Here is a 22,010-nt window from a genome sequence, read left to right on the forward strand (position 1 = left end):
ATGCATTTGAATTTTTATATTCTTTTGATACCTTTCTTTTTCTATGTAGATAAAGGTATAAGAAATAATATTCGTATAATTTAATCTGTCCAATTATAATATGGTTGACTTATGAAAAATACGTTTTTGTTATATTTCCAGTGAATGTTCAAAGTTACGCGGTGGACGTTTACGACGGGTTTGTGATTGCTGGCAACACTGCCGTTTTGAGATGTCACAATCCCGTATTCACGAAGGACTACGTCACCGTCAATGCCTGGATCACCCACGCCACTCAAGTCATTCCAGTTAACACCTTATCAGGTAATACGTTCCATTCATTCTACCAACATTTAAATATATTAGAGAAGCTAGCGCAGAGCGTGCTTTTACCATACACTTGCGATATGCTGGGAAAAATTAAGGTCAGCAGCATTTTCAAAATTAGTTGTTGCACCACCTTTGAGGTTTTTCAGTAGTAAAGAGATTTTACATTTTTTATTTTTGTAAAGTTCAACTAAGTTACATAATTTTTAAGTCTTCGGTAACTGTTCATTGAAGTGTGATAAAGTACTTGGAATTTATCATAAGTTATAAGGGTTTTACCTCAAATGTGAGAGTTCATTCTTGGAATTTATACCTATTTTTTCTTCCTCACCCAACAGGGATCGTTTTTCCAAAGCTAGGTTTGATTATGAAATAACTACTAAGGTCGTCAGGCATATTCATTAATGTATAATATTTTACTTAAAGGGATAGGATCAACGTTTTCCGACTAGTACAAGATGAGGGCAGTTTTAGGTAAAAATATGTGCCTAAAATTATGTGTGCCAAAAAAAATTCGAATTAAAACGTTTAAAATTAAGAAAAGTACGTTAGATATTTTGAAATTCAAACTAGCCGCGAAATACTGCCCAACTTGTTTTTCACACTATGACGTTGTAAATGTCTCTTGATTAATTGGTTGTTTGGAAATAGAAGAATGTAGGGGAACTCAAGTTGAGGATAGTAGGTTTTTTTTTCCGTCGTCTGCTACAGGAGCCAAATAGAAAATGTCATCGTCGACGTCGAGTCGTAGCTCGGAATCCGAAATATCAGACGGGCCTGACTCTGTAGTAGAATCCGATAGTTTAGACTCCGTTGAATCTTTCGAAATTCGTGAGTCAAGTGAGGAAAATTCAAATTCGGATAATTCGTTACTTGGTAGACTATGAAATGACAGAGATTTGTCCGAGTCTGTATTGGTACAGTCAAAAACAACGCACTTTCTACGACATTTTGGCAAAGGCTTAGTTTCCATGATCGATTTTTTTATTCTAAGTGGCCCTAAATTCAAGCTTTTAAGATTTATTTTTCAAATTAAATGTGCTAAACCTCTTACTTAAACGATTTAATTGCTATGAAACTATTTAGCTTCTTTCACGCCTCTCAAAACACTTAAATCGAAATAAAAGTTAAGGCCAAGTTTATTTGTGATCCACAAGTGAAATAGTATGAAAACTACTGTTAGTCATAAAGCTACCATATCTTCAAATAAGAGGAGCGTATGGAGGGGTGGGTAGATGTTTCAACCGTGTTTTTGCCAAACGACGCAGGAGGGGGTAGTGATCGGAGCTGTCCCAAAAAACAATACTTTTAAAAATTAATTAAAAATAGTTAAGTTATTAAAAGTATCAATATATATATATTTTTGAAAACGTAATTTTAGGTTCTATCTGATTTTAAAATATGAAATCTTTTCATTAGTAGCCAAAACATCGATTCTATCCCTTTAATTTCCATGTGTTAATAATATGTATTATTCCAACGGTTTATTCTACGAGGCTAAACGCTAAGAAAATATAATGGTTTTGTGCATGGGCTAAACCTAAGCATAAGGACATATTGTTTGATAGCGCTGCAAGAGCGTCGTTGTCTTTATGGATCAAGCCCACTCCATCAAGTTAGGCTTTTGATTAAAGTTTATAAAGTTGATCAGTGTCAAAAAGTGTAAATCCTTGTGATCGATTGCTCGGTGACAGAGAGTTAGGGTTAGGTTCTTAAACCCATCTATCGGTAGGTTTTTTCGAGTTCATCATGCTTGGTGATATAGTTCTGAGAGTTTAAGAAGCTGACCCATAATCGTCTAAGTTAATGGGAATGTGAAAACTGCCAATAATGCACATAAAATCGAAACAAAGATATGAGCTTTTCAAGGATCCATCAAAGTCTAAGTAAGAACAGTATGTAGGCGAAACTTTAACAAGCTAAATTTTTTTCAGTTTCAAATATGAATTTGCGTGAGTTTGGATGTTTGTTATTCAATGCCACTTTGATGGCTAAACGGATTTGGTTTGAGTCGGATTGTGAGTTTTTGCGACAAAACTATTGTTAGTAATTATCATGCCAAACCAGTCGCGAGAAAAAACCATAATTATTAAATATGGCTGTAATTTAATATTTTTAACTACTTTTCGATATAAGGCAAAAAAGGAGACTCATTAAGTTTGTATCTATGTACCTACATACTAAAACCATATATTCATGCAAACAAACATACACCACCAATTAGATAAAATTACCCATCTTTGAAAAACGCACTAAATCCACACGATGCTAGATAAAAACGAATTTAATATTCAAAGAACATTTCTAAGTATGTTTAAATTGTATTTTGAATTTGATATGCGCATATATTCGATGCAAAATCATGTAACCTTCACCATGGCCGCGTTTCTGAGCTTACTGTGGAGTAACCCCGCTGCTTTAACGGTCTGATAACGATACTTACTTCGATGTTGGATGGATCTGCAAACAGGCCTAGTTCACACTGTTCCTTTTCCTGGTTCTAGCTGTATTATTTATTAGTTATCACGTTATTAAAGAAAACTCGAATATGGTCTTTATGTAAGAATAACCTAATAATTCACTGTTGAAAAGATTCGTGGATGTAGACAATGTGGTTCCGGAGAAAAGCTAATGTACTTGTACTAAAACAAAGGATATCCACGAACGTTATAAAATGCAAATACCTTACGGAACCCCGTTGTGGGCGGATGACGTTTCCAGAGTTGTTAAAAATGGAAGGAATTTGACAAGGGGCCATCGTCATTTCCGGTGGGTGGCGTATCATTATTTTTGAAGTTTAACCGATTAGGTGCCTGAAAAAAAGAGAGTGTGGGTTGTTTTCCTCTTGAAGAGATTTATGATTTATGTCTGGAGAAGGATAACGGAAGAGGGAAGTTATTTTATCTGAAAAAGGAAGGCGCAACAACTTCCTATTGAGAAAATAAATCGGGAAGCTCCCCTAACATTGAATGATATTTCGGAAGTCCCAGTTTTAGGAAACGACTCACGTTCAGCAGATCATCCGCTCTCCATAGAATTAGATCCTAGCTCCCAAAACTTTCTTAGAACGAAATGGTCGTAACTGACTTGGGCTTGGAATGTTCTATCAAGACGGCAAAAACAAGGTTCGGCAATGGGAGTCGACATGGAAAATGCTGTTCCGTCGATTTGACGAAACACTCCGGTTTGAAATAGCGATGGTTTAGTAAGAATGCTTCGAAATGGTCAGCAACAATACGGTTGCGATATAACTTTCGCGCATGCGTATGAACTTGGTACTAGTGCCCCATTTGTGTGCGTGGAACTAATTACAATTTAGCTAGCATATTTTAGGGAATTCCTAAATTTTTCCGGTGCTACCCTTACAAAAATCTTCTTTAGAACTCTTTACAAAAATTCCTTGGGAAATTTCTTTAGAAATCCTTAAGGGGTTCTTCGGGAAATTGGGGAATATTGGCCTCTTTTTCTTTGGAAAATGATTTGGAAATATCTTTGGAATTTTCTTGGGAAATAGCTTTGGAATTTTCTTGGGAAATAACTTTGGAATTTTCTTGGGAAATATCTTTGGAATTTTCTTGGGAAATATCTTTGGAATTTTCTTGGGAAATATCTTTGGAATTTTCTTGGGAAATATCTTTGGAATTTTCTTGGGAAATATCTTTGGAATTTTTTTGGGAATAACTTTGGAATTTTCTAGGGAAATATAGGGAAGATTATTGGGTAAATTAATTTAGCCCTCTAGAAACGAGGATAGTTCTCACATGCAGAACCATATCCCAATGCAGGGAGTGTAGTTCTTATATGCTGAACAACACCCCTTATAACGCGGGCACTTCTCGCATGCAGTACGAAACTGCTTATAAAGTCAGACATTTGTTCGACTTAAAACTAACCGAAAACGGCAAAGTTTTAACCTTGTGCAAATGTATGGGGTACTAAGTAGGTTTTGGAGCGAGGGGTCGGTCATTCATGAAATCCCGTACGCTACCCGTGAAATCCAACTTAAGAAATCCGAAATCAATGCTGATTTCGAAATCAAATAAAAAAATCCAGAATCAGCAACGAAATCACAAAATCCGTAAAGAAATCATAAAATCAGTAAAAAAAATCACAAAATCAACAAAGAAATCACGAAATCAACATAGAAATCACGAAATCAGAAGCGAAATTAGTAAAGAAATCGTGAAATCCATTGCAAAATTCACGAAATCCAAAATCCAAAGAAATCACAAAATCCGACGAAATCAAGGTGAAAATCTCAAAATCAGAGGAAATCGAGCGAAAAACCTCAAAAACCAACGAAATCAAGGGAAATATCGCAAAATCCGTCGAAATAACGGTAAAAATAGCCAAATTCAACGGAATCACGGGAAAAATCTCAAAATTCGACGAAATCCGTTGGATTTTATCGAATTCTGAAATCAAACAAAATCCGATGAAATCAAACGAAATCCGAAGAAATCAAATTGGATTTCGAAATCCCGTACACTTTTTCCAAAACGTCCGATCCCTCGTTTTGGAGGCTTCAATGGCCAAGCAGTAGATACAGATGTTGTTGTTAAGTTTAATAATGTATTTTCACTTAGAGTTTTTTGAGTACCGGAAACGCGTTTAACCTAGTTTTATCTACAATATTTTTTTAAAAATATTTATTTCGAGACTCTAATTACGCTCGAAATAACGATAAAACATGTCACCAAGAATTAATTTTAGGTTAGTTTTACTTTTCAAAAGCGAAAGTTCCGACTGCCAGCTTATGCTCCCTGTAAATCTAAACATCACGATTTTAATTACGCGTATTTTACTTTTAATTTAATTTATCCTTTGCATAAACACCTCACGGATTATTATAGGGAAAAAACAAAAATAGGTAAATATGATAAACCATTTCAGCTGAGCCTTAGCTTCCGGACAAGCCTTCGTGAAACGTTTTTAATTTTTTAGCCATCAAGGCAATGTCTTTGCAGGAAAACTTTAGCTAAACAATTTGGGTAAAAATATTTTGAGATAATTATAGGTAAAGCATAATTGCAAATATATCTGGCCCTTTGAAACTCATCTCTAGAATTCTTAACGAATTTCATTGGAAAATAAACCTTATACCTTCTTTGGAAATTTATCTCTAGAATTCCTAAAGAATGTCTTTTTAAAATAATCTCAAGACATTCTTTGGACTTTTGTCTCAAGACTTCTTTAGGAAATTCCAAAGAAAGTCTTTGGGAATTGTTCCTTTAGAAAATGATCCCAAGGGCTCCATAGGGTTCCAAAGAATGGCCTTTGGAATTCTTAAGAACATTTTTGTAAGGGCAAGCTTTTTTGAAGGTAGATTTAGTATACCGAGAAGGCGGGTTAATGAGATTGTTTTATTTTTCACTGAACTTCGTCAACAACGTCTCAAGAATCCCCTTGATATTTGAAAAGCCAAATTACATTAGTGCCAGATTCTGATTCATTCGATTTGCTTTTTAATTTTACACGGAATTTTATTTCCGGTAAAATTTAAGAAAGGGCCCAAGCGCCTGTCCCTGTCCCTGTGCCGGACGCGTACACGATTCGGCGAGAGCGTACACGATTTGGAGAGAGAGAAGCTTGGAGAAAAACGAATGAAAGCGCGCGACGTAGAGGGAGAGCTGCCTGCCTGCCTGGTGAGAGTGGGAAGAGGGAGAGGGGGCGTCTCGCCCGGGGGAGAGAGAGAGAGAGAGAGAGGAAAGAAAGGTAGTTTAAATTTCGCGGGCTTTTTGAGTGAAGGGAACAAGATGATAATTTTCGAGCACTTTGTGCGCGTGATACATCAGATTATGCTGGGTGGTTAGGTTCGGTTTTGTGAAATAGAGGGGACGGTTTGCGGTCATAGTGCTTTCTGGTTTATGGGATCCAGGATTTTGTTTTAGGTAAATATTTGATTCATATGGTTTTTAAAAACTATACTTTAGTGGGGTGCACGATTTTGTTTCATTCATATTAATTGAAATGTGACGTTATTAGAAATTAAGGGGATACACGATTGTGTTTGAAAAATGTTTTTCAGTCGCACGATTTATTTTAATAATACCTTAGGGAGATTAACTATATGGGGGGCCACGTGAACGGTGTAAAATTAGTATTAAGGCCCAGCCCTAGGGCCATTTTATTTTGGTTGCGTTCGAATAATACAAATTCCGATTTTCCACAAATTCAAGTAATGAGACAGATCCAGTGTTCCACACGTTATAAATGGAACCTAACCACCTAGGGCTATAATAGACCGACATTTAAACTTCTTGCCCTAACTTAATATTTAGTTCATTGTAATCTACTTCTCTTTAACGTGGCGTGTTGTTAGTTCTAGAGAGGGCAAAACAGTAAGAGTATGGAATCACTTTAAAATATTTTATAAGCCAATCTTTATAATAGACAAATTATTTGTGTCGGTTGACTTAATTTTGTCCTGGCGTATCCGCGGAGTTACGTCAAAAGCAATCTATCTCTCGTAGCTGGCAGTTCCGGCGTGGTGATTGTCACAGTATGGTCATAGGGTTTGGCCCCGTGAGCTGAAATCGAAGCAACCAATTTTAGAAGCTTTGTGTGGTTATTAACTCATGCAGATGAAACTTGGGAAAAAGAATTACCGAGGGGATACCAGAGCCTCTGTACACCGACTACGCGTAATCATTTAAGCACTGTAGAGGGCAGGAAACTTAAAAATTACCTGTTATCCATTTAGTACAGTCAAAGGTACAGTCGTGTACACCGATTACGCTAAGTGACTGGCGGAAGGAGATGCTTTTATATCAGACGACATTAATTATGACCACTCTGATGCTAAGCTCTTTCTTCCTTTGCCTTGCGTTCATGGGGAAATTGATTTTCAATGTTTGTCGCCTATTCGTGGAAGAATGCGCCTCTCACTTTGATTCTAAATTCTTCAGGGAATTCTCGCAAAATTAACTGATTAAATCAGATATGATTCTCGCAATTCAAAATATACTAGACCGTTTTCCGTTCGGATCTTTTCTGCACGATACAAAATAATCGATATAGTTCCTGAAACAAAGAGTATGAAAGAAGAAGGTATATTAATCTTTAGTGCAGTTCAAAAATTTAAATGGATTTATTTTTTATTCATATTTAAACAAAATTTACATCATGTCTAGTCGAAAGACAAGATTTTTGTTTAACACAAGTTCTATTTGCTATTGGTAGGGTATTAAAATTTGGTCTAATTAATAATTACTATCGACAGAAGTTTATGACTTCTAATCCTCGGAAGTATTGGACTCTAACCATATCCGGAACCATCTCTGTTAGCCAACTTCTTATTAGGTCCGATCACCGCGCCACCTACGGCATTTCCTTCATTTTGAGCTGGCAGGCTGATTTTCGCGCCAGCAGCGGGCAAGAAACGAAACTTTAAGGTGTGTCCTGTGGTTTGAGGTAACGAATCAGAAACGGTGACAAGAAAAGCTGTTTTAATAGACTACTAGAAATTCCGGTCAAACTAGTGTGGGGTCCTAGGCCCACGGATTATAATGCATTTTCATAGAGTTCTAGCCAGACGGCTTTTCAACGATTGGCGCTGAAGAAGTTTTGAACACGCCCCATAGTTTGAGTGCCACAGCCTCTCGGCGTAGGATTTTTTTCAGTAGATTAGATAGTTTTCCTAGTGGGGAGGAAACTTTCGACCCTCTTTTACGATTGCCATAGGCAATTTTGACTTGCAGGGATGGATACTATATAATGCCTTAGTGTCCAATACTTCCCAGGATAAGAAGTCATCAACTTCTGCTATTGAGACGATATCTAATTATAATTAAATTAAATTTAAGTTAATTTAACTAATTCATAACGTTCCAGGAGTTGTTTTTTTTTAAATAATTTTTATTTGAGGAACGTGCTTCAAAAATAGAAAGTGGGGGTATTGTTTATCAATATTCCAGAGGAAAGACTGCATGAGTAAAGTAGATTTCCAATGTGCTGCGTGTCCCCTTGAATATTAATCCCATGGCCTTGGTGTCTTTGAAGTTTGCAATAAGCGTAACTCATCAGTTTATCCACGAGCACGTTGACGACCTGTAATTAAATTAGCGAATAATGCCACGTGTTGTTTTGGACCCAAGGTTGAGTTTCCTATATATAATCTAGGATTATATTGAATTATGAATGCCCATGTCGTAGATTTAAAGAACAAATATAAAACTGACTCGGAACGTTCGTTTGGTTCTGTTGTCAGTGGAGCACATAAATTTCAGGGGTCAGAGATATTAAGGTGATCTTAAAAGTATTAGGCGCCTGACTTCAAAAAGTACGAAGATCAAACTTCATCTCTTGCTTAGACAGGAGCGGAATAAACATATTTTCAATACTCTTATTATGAACAGATTCAATTTATAGTAACAATGGTCATGATATCAGCAAGTTCTGTCTAAAATACCCTCTTTCTGAAATCTTTATCCCCATCTCAAGCTATCGGGAAGCGCATCTTGATTTTTAGATCGAAGATGCTAACTTATATTTTAGTATGCCATGAATAGGTTGTCAAAAATGACAAATCAGGTGTCAACAGAATTCAAACTTTTAAAAATAAATTTCTTTAAATTCTACTATCACTGTAAAAAATGAGCGTGCTTTTGGCATTCAAAAATGGTAGCGACCGTTCAATTTTGAACAAGCCTCTATTGACGCATTCAGATTTAACCAGAGATATTCAATTTTGAACGAGGAGTGTTTTACGGGTTCAAAACTAACCATTAGCATACGTTTCTGAACAAACTACCGTCATATTGATCAGAACTTAACTGTAGCACTAATTTTTGAGCAGCTTTTGTATTACCATTCAAAAATTCATCTTTATCCCATTCAATTTTGAATAGCTAATGAAGCGTTCAGTTATGTAGTTATGGCGTTCTATAGGTTATATAAGCATTAAAAGAAGAGCGTTTTAGACGTTCAAATAATAAATTTTTGGCATTCGGACGAGGATGTTTATGGCGATCAAACGAGATTGTTTTTGACGCTCAAACGAAAGCGTTATGGGCGTTCAAAAGAGAGTGTTTTTGGGGTTTAAACGAGTGTTTTTGGCTTGAAAACAACACTATAAGAAAAACAGCGTTCAATGGGTAATCAAAAGTGAGCGCAACTGTTTATTATTGAACAGTTTGAAAATGTCAGGCGTTCAATGTGGAAAGGTGTGCAGTATCATCCAAGATCTTGGGTATCAAAACAAAACTTTCATTAAAAATCCGATAATATCTCAACAATTTACTGTGACTTGCTTATTTACCCTGAATTAAATATATATTTGTCTGTATAAACATCATTATATAATAATATCAAAGTAAAGGTTACGGATTATGGTGTATTTCACCAATCCCTTATATTTACATAAACCTTCAAATCGGTTGATAATGTAATACATACTCCTTTATAATTGGAGAGAACTTGATAATGAAGTGGAGTCTCTCTTCATATAATTGAATTATTATTTAACACAACGATTAATGTAAATGTGTTTCAAGCCCAGCCTCCCTGAGAAGATGTACTAGCTTTAAACACATTAGATTTCTTCCTTATCAGTGTCTACATTTAATATAGTTTGGCCTGCCATAAGGAATTCAATAATGAAATTTGAAATCGAACTTCTCTATTCAAAATTCAACGCTACAACTGTTAAGTTTCGATGCTTCATCAAACGCTTGTTGACCATGCCATGTATTATTAAGTGGTGAACTGCACAATTTTGAACGTAAGCAATTGAATATGAACGCTTGATCAAACTCTCCGATATTGCTCAATAATGAATGCATTGAGTTGGGCTATTTGAGTTTTAACTAAAATTTGGTTAAAAAATAACCCAGTGTTGTGTTTTCTGTTTATATGAAAACACATTTAGTTCTTAAAATAAATATAACTTTATTCGTCAACGTGACTGCGTCTAAATTACAACATGCTAGGTAGAGAGCCCGAACTGGAATGCCGTAGTACCGATGTTCGTCTGCTTATATATACAATTAGTGGGTGGTGCAGGGCTGATCATAAGCTACCAACACATCCCCCTTTCTTAGTTCAATTCCAGACATATTATACAACTAGTAAAGTTACTAACAGTATTAATTTAACAATTAATCATTCCAAATCATTCCTAACAATCTTGTGTTATAAATTAAGTTTGACGACTCTCTTCAGTTTTCTACCGTATCTTGTGTGAGTTGTTAAGGACTGGTCGCGTGTCTTCTGTCCTGAAGATTCAGTTGATGGCTGAACGTTGTCGGGTTGCGAAGGCGGCATGACATGTGTCCTGGAGATCCAGTTGGTGGCTGAACGTTGTCGGGTTGCGAAGGCGGCATGTCTTCACCGTCGTCGCGCGGCTGTGCGTTAGGTATGTCGTCAGTCCGGTTTGTTGGATGTTCGAGCTGGCTACTGGGTTCATTACTCGGTACTTGTTCCGGATCTGGCATCATTCTAGGGGCTAGGGTGATTCTTCGCTCTGGATAGTCTGGCGTCGTACTGGAGGCTATGGTGTTTCTTTGTTTCGGTGACGCTTGCGTTGGAATTAAATGAAATCTGTTCCTCCTAATAGTGCCGTTGGGCGTCTTAACTAGGTATGACCTTTTGTATGTTAGTTTTTCTTCGATGGTTCCGTGTGTCCGTAGGTCAGTCACCCACACTCTCGCTCCTCGTGACAAGGGAGAAAGAGTTTTGGCTCGGTGGCGAACGTCGTACTGGTCTTTCTGCTTTCTTTTTCGTTGTTCTTCTCGACTGCGTACGACCTTTGGTGGAGGAATCCGTGGCAGTAATTCCTTTTCGGTAATTGGTAGGGTCGAGCGTAGTTTTCTACCCATCAGGAGTTCGGCAGGGCTGTAGCCATTGGCTAGAGGCGTAGAACGATACGATAAAAGAGCCATGTTCATGTCCTCGCTCTTTTTCATGCATCTTTTTACTATTTTGACAGCGACCTCGACGAAGCCGTTACTCTGTGGGAAGTTCGGACTGGAGGTAACGTGTTTGAACCCGTATTCCATTGCAAATCTTCGAAACGCTGATGTCATATTGTTCTGGAACTGTGGTCCGTTGTCGCTACGAACTTCTTCTGGGATGCCATGAATAGAAAAGATGCATTTGACGTGATCGATTACTGACGTTGATGTTAAGCTGTTTAATTTTCTGATTTCCACAAATCTCGAGTATAAGTCGGTTACCAGTAGGTACCACTGTTTGTTTAAGTGGAATAAATCCATCGCGATCGTTTTCCATGGGCGACTCGGGAATTCACTTGGTTGAAGGGGTTCATGATGGTTAGTTGACTCTTGTACGCATACGTCGCAACTGCTAACCGTAGCTTCAATTTCCCGTGACATTCCGGGCCACCAAACTGAAGACTTGGCTCTTGCTCGGCATTTATTAATTCCTTGATGTCCTTCATGTATTTTCTCTAGAATGTCTGGTCGCATAGAGGTTGGTATTACGATCCTGGATCCTTTCATGATTAGACCATGTTGTATCATAATCTCGTCGCGGTACTGATAGAACTTGGCTATTTCTTGATTTAGTGCTTTTCGTCTTGGCCATGATGTTCGGCAGAATTGATGTAATTGTCTGCAAGTAGCGTCTTCATTTTGCGATTTCCAGACTTCTGCTAATCGTTCGTCGGATATCGGCATGGTTGATGTGACGAGTTGAATGTGAGCCGTGATTTCTTCGTCCATTTCTGAGGAGCCTATATCAGGTAGTGGGCTTCGTGACAGAGTGTCAGCGATAATTAAGTCCTTTCCAGGTGTATAGTAGATGATGTAATCATACCGCATGAGACGAATGCGAAGTCGTAGACGCGGTGACAGGTCGTCTAATGATTTTGTCTGCATGATCGCTACCAACGGCTTGTGATCTGTCTCGATCAGAATTCGGATGCCTTGAACATAGTCCTCGAAACGCTCACAGGCCCATGTCATCGCCAACGCTTCTTTTTCAATTTGGGCATATCGGGTCTCGGCCGGGCTGAGAGTTCTTGAGGCATAGGCTACGACCTTCTGTTCGTTCTCGTGCTCCTGTCGTAGGACGGCTCCGATACCATATAAAGATGCATCGGCGGAGACGGTTGTTTTCTTCTTCGGATCGTATAACGCCAGTATAGGTTTGGATGAAAGGATGTTCTTGATGTCTTCGAAGGCTTTACGCTGGGGTGCCTCCCATACCCACTGGTTCTTCGTGCTTAAAAGTCCGTTCAGGGGGCGGGCGATGTCCGCCATATTTGGGATGAATTTACCGAGGTAATGGCAAGCCCGAGGAATCTTTTCAACTCCGTGGCGTCCGATGGAGTCTTGATGTTGGTGACGGCTTTTAATTTTTCTTCGTCTGGATGGATTCCGGATTGGTTAATGACGTGTCCAACGAATTTTATGCTTGCAACGGAGAATACGCATTTCTTTTTATTCAGCGTTATGCCTGCTTCTTGAAGTCGGGTTAGTACTGAGCGAAGGTTCGCGTCGTGTTCTTTTTGCGTTGACCCGAATATCAATACATCGTCTTGTAAATTGACTTTTCCAGGGGTGCCTTCCAGGGTGGTGCTGATGAGGCGCTGGTAGTGTTCCGCAGCGGAGCTCAGGCCAAACGGTAGGCGGTTGAAACAAAACCGACCAAACGGCGTGATAAATGTGGTTAATAGGGCTGTCTCCTTTTCCAATGGTACTTGCCAGTAGCCGCTGTTTGCGTCTAGTTTTGAAAATATCTTCGCTCCCGCCAACTGGCCCAATAGGTGGTCGACCGCTGGTAGTTGGAAACGTTCCCTTTTTATATATTTTTTCAAGCGCGTAAGGTCGACGCAGATTCTGAGGTTATGTTTTGGGAAGCCATCACTTGATTTCGACGTGTCTGAATCTTTCTTCTTCACGATGACCATTGGTGCGCACCAGTCGGTGGGTTCTGCTATTTTAGAAATTACTCCTTTCTCGACCATGCGATTTAATTCCTTCTCTACGTCATCCATGAGAGCTATCGGGACTCGTCTTGGCGTCATCAGTGCAAAGGGAATCGCGTTATCCACCAGTTGAATGCGGTACGCTGTCTTCATTTTTCCCAAGCCATTGAACAAGTCCGGGAATTCATTGGTAGCATCCACGGTTGTGGTTGTTGCTGTTGACTTGTTAACTTCGTCTAGTCGTTTTACCAAGTGAAATTTTTCGCTGGCGGAGAGACCAAGAAGTGGAATCTGGAGGCCGTGGATGACATATAAATCTTCCTCAATCGTGTTCCCTTTTAGTCTCAGTTTAACTCGGATTCTCCCTGCTGTCTTCAGTCGGGTATGGCCTGGACCAAATAGGCATTTATCTGACGGCAAGAGTGGATAGTGCGCTAACCTTGACTCATAGTGACGGAGAGATATGGCATTGACTTCAGCGCCGGTGTCTACTTTGAATTCTATGGGCTCGTCGTCGACATGAATTTGGATGATCCATTTTCCGACCTTTTCGCTACTTATTGAGCAGAGAGGAATCGATGTGTCCTTGATGGCTGCATTTTCGTCGGAAAATAGTCTTTCGAGGCAGAGGTCATCAAGAATTTCTACGTCTTGTACTGTAGATTGATTTTGGCAGGTAATTGAATCGATATAGAGGTCCTCCTCTGCTTGGATCTGATCTATACGTTTTCCTCGGCATAGTTTTCCATAGTGTCCAATTTTGTTGCACTTGTAGCATTTTTGACTTGCAGCGGGGCATTTCTCCCTTGAGTGTTCTTCTTTGTTTCCGCATCGATTACAGCCATTTTTGTTTGTTGAAGAGTGGTTTCGTGAACCTTTAGTCTGTGGTCTCGTGGACTCACGCGCAGGCTTCTTATAGGGTTTCCATTCTTTCGTTTGAGATCGTGAACGTTGATGGTAATGTTGTTTACTACCACTCACGTGATCAACTTGACTATGCAGGATCTTGCCGTTGAGATCGTGCTGTTCTCGTTTCCGTTGTCCGAGCTACGAATGGTTTGAATGGCCTGCTCCAACGTCAATTTAGGGTCGTCTTGTAGTCTTTCGGACAGTTGTTTGTTAGAAATACCCACGACGATTCGATCCCGAATGAGTTCTTCTCTAAGAGTTCCGTAGCCACAGTGTTCTGCCAGGGCGTACACGGCGGTGATAAACTCATCCGATGTTTCACCTGCTTGCTGATTTCGGGTATTGAACCGTGCGCGTTCATATATCACGTTGCGCCGAAGGACGAAATGTTTCTCAAATTTGTCCAGAACAACTTTGTAAGTCTTCTGTTCTGCGGCTGTCAGGGTAAATGATAACAGGACGTCGTCGGCCTGATCACCCATCAGGTAAATAAGAGCATTGGCCTGTTCTTCTTTAGATTTGTTACTGAGGCCCGAAGCATGGCGGAATCTCTCGAAACGGCGGCACCATTTTGGCCACTCGTTGGGGATAGCGAAATTGAACGGTTCCGGAGTTGAAACTTGAAAAGCAGTAGCGTTGTTTGTAGGGTTCGCCATGGCTTACTTTAGTTAAGGCTATGGCAGGCGCGACTAGACTTGATTGTTCCGTACTTTACTATTACGCGATAACAACTAAACCTCAGCTCGACTAGAGTGTTCCGTACTTTACTATTACGCGATAACATCTAAGCCTTGGCGTGATGAGAGTGTTCCGTACATTATTATTACGCGATAACACGTCGTCGAAAAACAATTCGATATACTTGCGCGCCGTTCAGTCTTCTGACACCATGTTGTGTTTTCTGTTTATATGAAAACACATTTAGTTCTTAAAATAAATATAACTTTATTCGTCAACGTGACTGCGTCTAAATTACAACATGCTACTTAGAGAGCCCGAACTGGAATGCCGTAGTACCGATGTTCGTCTGCTTATATATACAATTAGTGGGTGGTGCAGGGCTGATCATAAGCTACCAACACACCCAGTAGCAGTTGAATAAACATTCCCTGGTAGTTTGGGATGGGGTTGTTTCAAACCCAAAAAATTTGGTTATTGCAGTAACCCAAATTGGGTCATTTGCAATTTTAGGCAAACCTAGCATACAAATACACGATATTGTACACTAGATGGATGTTTAGGTGACTTTGTTACTCTTTCTCTATTAATTTTGAGTTGATAAACATGATTATCTTAAATATTAAGATAAATACAATTAATATTTCACATTTTCTTCGATAGTTATTTACTTTATTGCGGGTTGCATCGTTTTAAAAAATAACTATTGAACATTATTGAGATACAGACTAATATTGAAGTTTTAAATGAAGTATACGCCTGTTGTTTCGTCTTACTCAAATACATAAGGCTTCGAATCTTAGTAATGGATCCGAACAGCGCAATTGTGTGTACCTTTGGTGAAGCCCCACCATTGATATGCAATGCATTTGAATGCAATTTTCCAAATTTCCGGGACCTGTAAATGCGGTCCGGAAATTGAGAGCACATTTGCTCCGATTTTCCAACTGCGAACGCGGTGCCCTGGGGTGTAACAACAGACGAAATTAGTACCTCTCCGTGACATACGTCAGGTAAAACTAATCAGCGATCATACAATATGGTGGAAGCTAAAATATGGAACGTGAGGTGGGAAAAAACGCTTAGCTATGTAATAAACAGCAATTTGGGTTCTAATTTGAGCGGTTTTAAACAACACAAATTAGGGTTTCGTTCAACCTAAAATTATGTAAGAATTTAACCCAATTTGTGGCTACCTTTTATCCCAAAGTTGCGTCAAAATTACAATTAACCCTTGCTAGAGTTGTTTTTTACCCAAATATGATTTTACAATTTAGCCAGTAATGTAGTTACTGGTCAGCCGAAATCTGAGTTATAGTTTACGTTGACTCAACATTGGGTTAAATAAACAACCAATTCTAGGGTCAAGGATCAACAACCCAAAAAATGGGTCGGTTAAATACTGACCCAGCAAAGAGTTGAAAAATAACCCACTTTGGGTCAGAAACAACCCAGCATTTTTAAGAGTGTAGTGTTCTGTTTATATTTGAACGCAAAGAAATTATTCAAATTTGAACGTTAAAGAGTACCACCACAGTGTCGGGGCTATGCACGCCTAAGCATTCAAAGATGAACCTCACTTTTTTGCAGTGTAATTGCACGGTTGGATTAATTATTTCATAGTGCACGTTAAAGTTACAGGGTTCATACAAAACTGGGAAACCAAAATGCAGTTACTAGGTGACCACTGACCATGCACCTAGGAATATCAGGCAAAAATATGGGAAATAACGCTGAGAATGTCAGGGAAATCCGTTTTCCAAAAGTTGTATGAACCCTGAGTTAGCCATAGCTACAAACCCATGATTACACGTTCATGAATATAAATAATATATCGGAAGAGAATATGGCAAGTTTGAAATGTCTTAGCCTCTTAGGGCTGAAATTAAAGGTTCTAAATTCCCTTTCTAATCAACACTGTTGTCTTCTATAGTAATGCGTGGGTGTACAAAACACGTCATGTATAAAATGAGGCGCTTTTGATTCCACGCATTACGGTATTAGTATTTATACCTAGTCTAAAAAGAATGTAAACTTAGCTTACCGTTTACTGAATCAAAAGGAGCGTGAAAAAGAATGTATATACATTAATTGTTGAAAATTTTAATATAGTGAAGTTTGCCATGGAATGCATACAGTTAAAAGGAATAAATATGTCCCCGTGTTAATTTTATTAGTTTTGCTAGATCTTTAAAAAAACCAACTTATTTTCACTATTTCAAAATAAATATATTTCTGATGGTAGATTATCCCCTTTTATGCACTCAATGAAAAAGATGAATTTCACTACTTACGCAACTCAGCTTATCATTGCGCATGAAAAGCGTGTAAAAGATAATTAAAATTAAAGTTTCTTCGCTTTTTTACGCACTTAGTGAAAAAGATTAATTTCACTTACTTAATTGAGCTTATCATTGTGAATTAAAAGGTGCGTGTAGAAGATAATTTAAATTGAAGTTTTTTCCGCGTTTCACGCGATATATGAAAAAGATGAATTTCACTTACTTAAACCTTATCGTTGTGAATTAAAAATTGCGTGTAAAAGATAAAATTAAAGTTTCTACCGCGTTTTTACGCACTTAATGATAAAGATCAATTTCACTTACGTCCGACTAATCATTGTGAATTAAAAGGTGCGTGTAAAAGATAAGTAAATTAAAAGTTTCAATAGAAGTACTTTCCAATTACAATTAAAACCGCATATATAACTATATTCATTTTCTTATTGTATAGTATCAATTATTTGAGTAAGTAAAATTCTAAGTCGAATTGTGGCCATTTCCTTAACCTCGTTGCCATTTTTCTAAACCTTGTTTGAAGTTGTTCCCATTTTTCAAACAAGATTTCCAAATCTTTCTACTTTCTTTTAGGTGTTATTTGACGTAAATAAGCATTTTAAAACCAAGGTTGTTTTAGAGCTTTCTTACCAGCAAGTAAATTCGCTAACTGCTCTAGCACGAGAATGGCAATAGTGAATACAGCAAAGAGGCGAAACATTTTGTTGGAATACATCTTGCAAATAAATTATATTACTGATCGGCTTTAATAACTATAAAATATCCCGTATTAAAAGGATAGAGTGGCGTTTGTTAGTCAAAACTTGGATTAAAGTGATATTTGTGTAGGCTGATGGACGGTTTTATACTCTTTAAAGTTTAACTCTATTAAGCTTCGATAGACGTGGGAAATAGGGATCACGTATTTGCCTATTTTCATATCTCTCTCTCTAAATTGGGGCTCTCGGAAAATGAACCGCATCTCATGGAGAACCCACACATGGGAGCAGCAGTTCAATTAAACCTTTTACTTGCACCTATAATGCGCTGGAAAAATATAGGTGGCAAGTTTTATAAAATTCCTCTCCACTAGTAAATCATCCTAACGTATATTCCAAGGCACGTTTCATCGAAATGGTGCCAAATATTCAAATAAATTGCGTTCCACATATTGATGTTTTAGATCCTTGTTATGGTTAATATAATCAAACCTCGGATCTCTTCTCTCATATATGGAGCACAACACTACACTCTCCGCTATTTGAGTTCATTGATCTAACTTTTAAAGCGAAATTGATCCATATTTTTCATTTAATATTTCGTATTAATCATAAATTCAGAATGTTTTAATTGAAGTTCCATGGGTGTTAACGAGGGATAACGGGGTAAAGGGGGAGGAGTTTTACATTTATTTTCTATTGAAAACCTGTAGAAATATTTCAGCCCCTCCTTGAACACGAGAAGACGTCTACAGGATGTTGTCCGTTTATATTTTCGTTATGCTTGTTGTATTGTGAAAAAAATTCTTATGCTTTAAATGTTCAGTCAGTTTAACGATAACTGGACTAACTAATATAAAATATGCTTGTTTTCATGGGTTAATTAGCTAATGTAGGAACTAGTAAAAACGAACTATATTTTATTAGAAATAGATTATATAAAAAATTACTATTCTTGTCATTTTTAATATTTCTTTTTTTAAATCTCTAACACTACGGATTATTTGTAAGTCTTTGGTATAATTCAAAGATTTATTATGTTTTTATTATTTTTATTATTCCTAAACTAAATTTAAATTGCCACTAATGTCTAACAAACCACAATGCTGGCACTCAGTAGAGTTAATGTGGATTAATACCCAATTAATTTGTAATGAAAAATAGTACGGTTTATTAGTTGAGATGATTATGTTTAGTTGCGATCTCTCTTAATATATAATAAAAAGTTTTCAATTAAAAATATTCAAAATTCAGGGAAAAATCTTCTTTGGGAACAAGATCTGATTTGTTTGCCTTTTAAAACTTTGCCGTAGAAAAATGTGGGATTAATGCTTTATATCGCCTTAATATTTAAAGCAAGCAATCCTGAAACCATAAGTAATGTAATAACAATAAGTATGGTTTGCTTTAGATAGGGATTGTTGCCATTTAAATGGGAACTTTGCCAACTCTAAAAGCGTAACCCACCTATTATTCCTTGGAAGTTGTTTATATCTGTTGGATCTTCCTCACTCTCAAGGGGTAGGTACTAACATTGCTAGTTTTTATTGGAAAATAAAAATGAGCAAGTTTGGTCGGTGAAAATAATTTCGAATTCATTTCTTACTTATTCTTGTTACGTTACTTATGGCGAAACGCTGTCCTTTGAGGGTTACGTTGAATATTTTATAAGGAAATTCTTCAAGCTTTACGAAAAGGCAAACACTCCTTAAAATCTTTAGCAAATATTTGAGTATTAAAGATGATCCCGCGTTATAACGTTTACCTAAAACTTGGAAACACGCTCCCTTTTCTATCCAAAAATATCCGAAATTTAATTTAAAATTTAGCAGTCAATTATCTCATTCAAACCTGAACAACTACGTTTTGACCGGTCAGGGCGATAACAAGAAATATATACGCCACGATATAATTGTCCACGCTATTTTTGCTCCCTAAAATCTTGACTTTTTGGATTTAAAATATAAGAACTCCAAGCAAACTTCAAGTAGATAATTTTATTTATGAATTGAGATGCGCTTTCAAAATTTCCTTAATTTTCATTGGCAAATTTTCAGTCCTTCAGTGAAACGAAAGAGAAAAACCTATTCTGAAAAATGCGACCTCCTAATTATTATTTGGGAAAACCTTTTATGCCAATTATAAAACTGCACTTATATGCCTAGTATTAGCTGTTAGCCGCGGCGTCGCGCGCCTGTAATAAGAACTTCCATCAAAATTATATAAAGAATGGGTAGATTTTACTGATGGCTAATTTTTTGTAGCACGTACCCTAGGAGCGAAGGCACTCGGCGTTGCCCGTCAGCCAGTCGGGACATTTTTTATTACTTTTCACGCGGACATTATTCCATAAAGACGGGTTTTTAAATTTCTGGCTGCCATTTAAAAAGATGGCAACAAATCTAACCCAAAAGACCTTTCAGCCCGTCTATAGGTTAAACCAGTGTACTAAATATTTGCGAAATCGGTTGAAAAGCACGGACTACTACTTTCGAGTAACGTTCCTGCAAATTTTCAGTCTTCTAGGGCAAGCGGTTTGGGCTGGGCGTTGATTATCATTCAGTCTGTTAGTCAGTCAGGACTTCAATTTATATAGATATAGATTACTTTATTTTCGTATTTTTGTTTCAGGTGATCGTTACAGCGTCTTTCCTAGTGGTGAGATTCATGTCAGACGAGTTGATATCAATGACAGTGAAAAGCGATTTCAGTGCCAAACGAGAAATAGACTAACCAATGAAATCTTCACTAGCGAAACATTCGGACGTATCATGGTCAATGGTAATTATAACATAATTTATATCACCGTATCCTGGTTCCTAATTCCGATGCCTCTCCACGGATTAAATGGTCTGATATGTAAGCAACGTCATCGAAACATAGAGTAAACGAAGGAAAAAAAGGCATAACTCCCGGAGATGAAGTGAAGATTTCTTAACAGTAATATCAAATTCTTAAATATGTGTTTCAAGTTCAAACTACAGTAACTTCAACCTCAAGATTAAGAAATGTAGCCTACAGCTGTGTGAAAAGACTCTTGGATTTCTGTTATGAATTATTGCAAAAGAGAAAATTAAAAACAATGTTCGTGATTGCAAAGTTTACAAATAAAACCTGAAGCTTAATTGCAATTTCGGTAGAGAACCAACCAAAGTTGGTTAATCGAACAGAAAAGCGCAGTAAAAACAAACTTAGTTTTCTAGTAGAAAATTCAATAGTAAATTTTCGTTACTATGATCTTACCTTTCAGAACTATTTGAAACTATACCCTTACAAAAAACTTCTTAAGAGTTCAAAGGAATTTTTTTGGAACCCTACGGAGCCCTTGGGATAATTTTCTAAAGAAACAATTTCCAAAGACTTCCTTGGAATTTCCTAAAGAATTCTTGAGATAAATTTCCAAAGAATTTCTTGGGATTATTTTCTAAAGAAATTCTTTGGGAATTCTAGAGATAAATTTCCAAAGAATGTCTTGGGATTATTTTCTAAAGAAATTCTTTAGGAATTCTAGAGATAAATTTCCAAAGAAGGTCTAGGGATTATTTTCTAAAGAAATTCTTTAGGAATTCTAGAGATAAATTTCCAAAGAATTTCTTGGGATTATTTTCTGAAAAAATTCTTTAGGAATTCTACAGATAAATTTCCAAAGAGTTTCTTAGGATTATTTTCTAAAGAAATTCTTTAGGAATTCTAGAGATAAATTTCCAAAGAAGGTCTAGGGATTATTTTCTAAAGAAATTCTTTAGGAATTCTAGAGATAAATTTCCAAAGAATTTCTTGGGATTATTTTCTGAAAAAATTCTTTAGGAATTCTAGAGATAAATTTCCAAAGAATTTCTTAGGATTATTTTCTAAAGAAATTCTTTAGGAATTCTAGAGGTAAATTCCCAAAGAAGGTCTAGGGATTATTTTCTAAAGGAATTCTTTAGGAATTCTAGAGATAAATTTCCAAGAATTTCTTGGGATTATTTTCTGAAAAAATTCTTTGGGAATTCTAGAGATAAATTTCCAAAGAATGTCTTGGGATTATTTTCTAAAGAAATTCTTTAGGAATTCTAGAGATAAATTTCCAAAGAAGGTCTAGGGATTATTTTCTAAAGAAATTCTTTAGGAATTCTAGAGATAAATTTCCAAAGAACTTCTTGGGATTATTTTCTGAAAAAATTCTTTAGGAATTCTACAGATAAATTTCCAAAGCATTTCTTAGGATTATTTTCTAAAGAAATTCTTTAG

The 22,010-nt window shown here is 37.1% G+C and overlaps 1 protein-coding gene across 1 annotated transcript; it reads left to right on the forward strand.

Moving 5' to 3' along the window:
* LOC149713651 (cell adhesion molecule Dscam1-like) lies at nucleotides 1-21,069 on the forward strand. The gene is made up of 3 exons (XM_089844099.1): nucleotides 1-55; nucleotides 142-303; nucleotides 20,409-21,069. The coding sequence occupies exons 1-3, from the start codon at nucleotides 1-3 to the stop codon at nucleotides 20,663-20,665; spliced, it is 474 nt and encodes a 157-aa protein (XP_089700225.1). The 3' UTR covers nucleotides 20,666-21,069.
* The last annotated feature ends 941 nt before the right edge of the window (nucleotides 21,070-22,010 follow it).

This window comes from Phalangium opilio, unplaced genomic scaffold (genome assembly GCF_054372755.1).
Source record: "Phalangium opilio isolate 3A_F unplaced genomic scaffold, DU_Popi_V2 ptg000009l_1, whole genome shotgun sequence".
Taxonomy (NCBI): domain Eukaryota; kingdom Metazoa; phylum Arthropoda; class Arachnida; order Opiliones; family Phalangiidae; genus Phalangium; species Phalangium opilio.